This window comes from Nicotiana tabacum, chromosome 19 (assembly GCF_000715075.1).
Source record: "Nicotiana tabacum cultivar K326 chromosome 19, ASM71507v2, whole genome shotgun sequence".
Classification (NCBI taxonomy): Eukaryota; Viridiplantae; Streptophyta; class Magnoliopsida; order Solanales; family Solanaceae; genus Nicotiana; species Nicotiana tabacum.
This window is the reverse complement of record NC_134098.1, coordinates 83452072-83458203: the sequence shown is the minus strand read 5'-3', so window position 1 is coordinate 83458203 and position 6132 is coordinate 83452072. Positions and strand designations below refer to the sequence as shown.

The 6132-nt window shown below is 37.3% G+C and overlaps 1 protein-coding gene across 1 annotated transcript; it reads right to left on the bottom strand.

Annotated features, from left to right (window-relative positions):
• Positions 1-787: 787 nt before the first annotated feature.
• LOC107803419 (proteasome subunit alpha type-7) lies at positions 788-5865 on the bottom strand. Its single transcript, XM_016627134.2, has 3 exons — positions 5565-5865; positions 4293-4707; positions 788-1224 (listed from the first exon to the last, which is right to left on the bottom strand). Exons 1-3 carry the CDS (start codon positions 5735-5737, stop codon positions 1066-1068), a joined length of 747 nt encoding a protein of 248 aa, XP_016482620.1. The 5' UTR covers positions 5738-5865; the 3' UTR covers positions 788-1065.
• Positions 5866-6132: the final 267 nt, after the last annotated feature.

Here is a 6132-nt window from a genome sequence, read left to right as displayed (position 1 = left end):
GCATCAGATATTGCACGTCAAGTAAAGAAGAATGGAAGATTAACTAGTAAATTATCATAATGTCAAAAAAAAAAGCAATAGGCACTCAAACTGTCAGCACCCTCCACCCCCCACCCCCCCACCCAACCCCCAAACCCCAAACCCCCAAATTAAAATGATATAAAAATAAGATTATGTCGATAGCCTATGCCACGCACACATATTTTAGCTTCTTCAAATGCCAATACAAACGGCAACACTTGTGTTTACTTCAAATTATTTACTAATAAATTGAGGTAACAATATGTATTAATTAACTACGCTTAGCTTATATAAACGGAGACCACAAGTGGGCAAATTATTTCCCTCCCATTGGCGGATCCTTACTTTGCCTATGGACTATGGTATAACAACCGAGAAAATAGTTTAAATTGAATGTCAAAACAGAACAAGCATGCTTGGATTTAAGCTAATGCCAATGGAAACAGAAATATTGCGATGAAATTGAACTTAACGACCAAGTGCAGATCGGACAGTTCAAAAGCAATAGCCCATTCTGTCATTCCATTAATAAGCCCAAAATGTTTAAGACTTTAAAGGCCCAAACAAAGCCCAAAGAGAGAGAAGCTGGAAGTGGCTAATATCTTGTAGTAAAAGTGGATCAAAATCTTCAGTTATTAATCCACAATAGCTATTAATCCTTTTCTGCTCCTATGTTCCAGCTATTAATCCACAATAAACATTCAGAATTGAGGGAAGAGCACAAATAAATTCTTTTTTGGCTGATATTTCACTTACGTCTAGCCAGTAACAGATAACACGGTTAAACTTTAAAATATATCAAGCAATGACCAAAAAGGGCAGAAACAGATTGTCTTTGCATGAAAAGAATAAATGAAGATAGCAGACGATAACTTCTTTTGCCCTATTAAACAATTTTAACAAATGTCTTGCCCGACTACAAGATCAGTCTTAGAAGCACTAAATATTAGTCAGAGCAACAAGTTTTAATTCAGAGAACACTAACACTTTTTTATCAAAGAGAAAAAGTTCAGGGAACACATTCAGATATGAATTTCAGCAGGACTAGGTTTCTTTGGGGGCCTTCTTGGCAGCTTCTGCAGCTGCTTTCTCTGCCTCGATCTCAGCAACAATGGCATCAATCTCAGCTTCCTCAAGTTGCTTAAGCCCATGCTCTTTTGTCATAACAGCAACTTCTATGTTCTTCCCACCACTTTCAACAGCCTGATTCATAGGGAACACAAGTTTAAGAATCATCACAGTCCAAACAAATGCACTCAGCCAACTAGACCCTCAGCAAAGTAAGGCGTAGAAATGTCAACAAGAAATAATCATGTAGGTTTGTTTTATTTATAACGCTGTTATCTGATCAGCTTGCAGCACGCCTTGACTATTTGACCAGGTACCTGCTTCCTCCCACCAGCATACAATAACAACAACAACCCAATATAATCCCACTAGTGGGGTCTACCCTGGGGTAGAAAGGCTGTTTCCGATAGACCCCCGGCTCCCTCCCTCCAAGAATTCCCCACCTTGCTCTTGGGGTGACTCGAACTCACAACCTCTTGGTTGGACGTGAGAGGGTGCTCCCTCCCACCAGCATAGGTACCGAATTACTCTACCCACCAAGGCTTAGGTTGATGGGAAACTATCATTTATAAATCCGCTTAAACTGAAATGTAATTTTGTCAACAACTTGAATCATAAAGAGCCGCGCCCAAAGCAAATTAAATAGCTTAGCATGTGTGAGTCATATGTACGCCAGAAATATATCATCGAAATGCAAGTTTAGGTGCCGCTTATATTGAAGATGTTATTATTCCCAGCGAATGAGCAAGTCATAAGATACTCTTGAGGCAGTTTAAGAAAGCCCAAGTATTGCAATAGACAGAGGACTTTTGACATCTATGGACATTCATAGGAAGACATTCTTCAAATGTATGTCTGTCTGTGATATTCAACTGACAACTCCTAAGTTACCAATTTCATTAGCTGCTTAAGCACACCCACAACATTCACATTTTTAAAAATAGCAGTGGTATATGCACAAGTTTGCACGCACCTCAAACTAAACCATTTGACAACCTGCTACACTACAGCCTACAAGCGCCAGACGTCCTACCGCTAAGGTTGAGCGAATAAGCTCACACAACTAACTGTAATAGCTGGCTTTGAACCTTAGATCTTCTGTTTGTTACTCCTAAGTTCTATCCCACTCATTTATCCCCTTGTGGACGACAATGACAACATAATGTGAACCTTAGATGGTAGCAATTAATGTGTCTGAATTTCTAGACACATTATAAATCTGAAGTATGGACCTTTCACCGGTCTCTTAGGTGATGAAGAAATTTCCTCACAAGTTTTTAGAGGTAAGTACTTTACAGCAAATATATGAAAAGTAAACGTAGTTGAGATAGCTTTTTGGGGCCTAATTACATATCATGTCTCATCTTAAATGATTTTTCACATCTTCGGGCGTCATTACGTCAAAAAGAGAGTTAGTTTTATAGGTTTAGAAACTAACAAATCACATTCGTGCTTATTTTTGTTGTGTGCTGAGTTGAGGAGAGACACAACTTGGCAGTCACCTCCAACATCTAAAACTGACTTCCGCATAAATTCATTGTCCGCATACAAAGTCATTAGGCATCACATTACAAGCAATAGTGCCGTATGCATTTTCTAGAGAATGCCGCCAGGAACAGAATCAAAGAAGCAAGCAAGAGAGCTTATCACTTTTAAAACGGAGAGATCTTTTCAAAAAGGAAACTAACAATTTCCGCAGGGCCAAAGAAATAACAGCCATACAATTTCGAACCAACCTTGTCAGCATAAAAGTCATTAGGATTTACATTTGCAGGGTCTGCCTCTAGCCATAGGAACAAGGTGCAAACAAGAGAGCCCTGCTTGCAAGCAGAAAAAGGTTCTAATCAAATAAGCAAATGCATTACATAAGATCTATCCACATCCCACTCCACGATAAGGTAGCTATTCAACTTAGCAGTCACTAGAAATCTGAACCATACCTACAATTGTTTTCAGTCATCGAAATCTTCCTCTTGAAAAGAATTCAACCACCCAAGGATATCATTGGTGATCTAAGTTCAAAACGACATTATTAACCTTGAATTACGGCACTATGTGTACCGAGTGCCTATTTTAAGGTAGTCTTTCAGTAGATGTCAGGAATCGACTGAAATTGTACTTCTACCAGGTAACGAGCCAGAAATTCTCACACAACTGAATATTCTATGCCAATGCCCCAATTCCCACATTTCTAAAACTCCTGTCCCATACTCAATACTAGCACATACTAGGAACTGTTTGCATTATCCTTTTCGATAAGGTACTAGGAACTGCTTCCAGGTAAATAAATTGTTTTTCTTTCTAAGAAAATATGTATATATAGATTAAATAATTTTTTTCCTTTCTAAGATAATATGTATATATAGAGTATGCCTATACCGCTTAAAAACAATGCAAAGTAAACATTAATTTAGAACAGGAAGTAAACCCTTGCAATAATTTTATACTCTTATAAATATAATTCACAACTCACATGACCTTATAAAACTACGAGTGTATTAAAAATATGTCCCATAAAATGGAAGGGGCAGAGTATTAAACAACTATAATTTTTTAAAAAAAGTATCTTGAGGACATAACCATATACAGAAAGCATATATTTACCAGCAAACTAACATAAACCTAATCCTATCCACCGTTAAGATCGAGCAAAATTCCAAACTACCTCTAATTATACAAGCAAACAAAAGTTAACATACACTACATAAATTGTTGAAGTTGCATTCAACCATCGAATGTCACATTTTTGTTCATTACTACCCTCCCTTCAGAATTTTATCTATTTGTTTTGTGCCCAGCTCATTAGTGAAAGAACTGTGTAACAGTGCCAAGAATTAGATATCATATGGTGAACTGAAGAATCCATAGTGAAGTCAACGTGACTTCATATCTGGTCTAGGCAAAGAAGGCTAAAATCTTAAGTCAATCTCGTTACATCTTAATAGATCAACATTTAGAGCACTAATTTCGCAGGACTTAGAAATTGAGGCATAGTTGATTGATTGAACTATGACGGGAGGAGTTTAAGATGATCCCTTATGTTCTGAAGATTTAAAATTAAGAGCTGATGAAAAGAAACGCAAGTTAAGAGAAACTCACATTATGGGTTTTGATGTTTTGTGAAAGGAAAATTGCATTTAAATTTTTTTTTTTTTTTGTGAAGATTACCACAATTCAAAATAAGCAAGACAGAGATTACTTACTTCAAGCAAAGCACGTATTGCTAGTTTCACAGTTTCCTGGCCAGATGTTTCTTTGTAGTTCTTCTCCAAAAATTCCCGAAGAGAGTTGGAATTTCTACCAGTTGCATTGGCTTTCCAAGCTGAGAATGTACCAGATGGATCTGTTTGATAAAGCGCGGGGACACCGGTGTATGGGTCAAAACCAATGATCAAGGTGGATAGACCAAATGGCCTAACACCACCACTTTGGGTGTACTTTTGCTGAAGACCAGCAATGTAACGAGTTATGTACTCAACAGTAACAGGATCCTCAACTGTAAGCCTATGACTCTGACACTCAATGCGTGCCCTATTCACAAGGACTCGTGCATCTGCTTTCAGTCCAGCACAGGCTAATGCAATGTGATCATCTAGATTTACTATCTTTCTCACTGACCTGCAAAAAAGAAAAAGATTAACTAGCTTAAGAATGTCAAAGCAGGAGGAAAATTCAAATCAAAATGCCAGAGCAATATCTCAATCAATGTAAACACTAGACCAGGGTGATAAAGTTAACTTGGGTATTAGTATGTATTTGCCAGCACACATCATCTAATAAACAGAGTAAACAAATAACCAAGTTATACTTGCAACAACTAAACTCCTATCTTTCAACCACCAGGTAAGAGACACCCTTAATTGACCAAAATACAATCTTTTCTTTTTGTTGAGAAAGTTGATCAAAATAATATCTTTCCTCAAAAGCTTTTCTAAACTGCTATATGGGCCTTAATTCTCTATCCATTGTATGGGTAGTCTTGTCGCTCTCCCTACCCCGGGCTCACCCACGAGGGGAAAACCAAAAGCCAAAATAGGAAGCTCTTGGCACACTAAAGATATCAATAATAATACAGGTATTCTTTAAACAAAAAGCCCTTAATAAACTCTATCAGTTCCAAACAGCACTATGTACATTACATTACATACTATTAGGTCCAGATAATTAAAAGAATCAGCTAAACCACTTGCAACCTCCAAATATTGAAACTAAAATCTTTAATAGACTCTTTACAGATAATACCCAGAAATAAAAAATTCAACAACATATAGACACTCTCTTAATGAGTATATGTGCACACCAAAAAAAACAAATGATAAAAAAAAGATCAGAAAAGTAAGAGGTCAAAATCCAGAAAAAGAAACGCTAAATCTCGCGGAATCACAGAGTGAACCTAAAGAGCATTATTTTCATAAGTAAACCTAAAGATTGCATTTTTAGATCTTAAAAGCAGATAAATTGCAACAAAGACGTACCTAGAGTCCTGAAGCTTGGGAGTGGACTTCTTCTCGACGCCAAGGACAACAGTGTCAGTGCCACGTACACCAACGGCGGCGTTACCTTTGCGTACGGCTTCGAGGGCGTATTCCACTTGGAATAGGTGGCCGTCCGGCGAGAACACGGTGATCGCTCTATCGTATCTAGCCATATCTGATACTAAAAGTTACCGAACGATTTGCTCTCTGTGTGATTTCAGTTTCTTTCTTACGATCTCTGAGTATTGCTACTGAAAGCTCTTTCTTCGAACCTTTCTAGCTTTTCTGGAATTGATTGTGATGCTCACAGCAGAATATACACACTTCTTGGGTAACAAGCTAATCGCATTGAAACGACGTCGTACAAGCACCTTCTTTGTTTTTTGTTTTTTGGTTCACTTTAATTTATTAAAATATAATTTTTATATTTACTGCCCCTTATTCTTATCTTTTCCAGCAAAAAGAGAAGTCACTCTGCCCGTCCTCTGAAGTAGAAAATTCTAGTAATATTTAGTGTTCGAGTTTGAGAATTGAAATTTTTGTTAAAAAAGTATTTTTCTTTTTAAAT

What these genes read in the sequence shown, in the direction of transcription:
- LOC107803419 (XM_016627134.2), bottom strand. Translation starts at nt 5,737, where the DNA reads ATGGCTAGATACGATAGAGCGATCACCGTGTTCTCGCCGGACGGCCAC. An exon ending in CCCAAGCTTCAGGACTCTAG is followed by an intron (nt 4,708 to 5,564) that starts GTACGTCTTTGT and finishes TCTTTTTTGCAG; the next exon opens with GTCAGTGAGAAAGATAGTAA. An exon ending in CAATACGTGCTTTGCTTGAA is followed by an intron (nt 1,225 to 4,292) that starts GTAAGTAATCTC and finishes CCTATGAATCAG; the next exon opens with GCTGTTGAAAGTGGTGGGAA.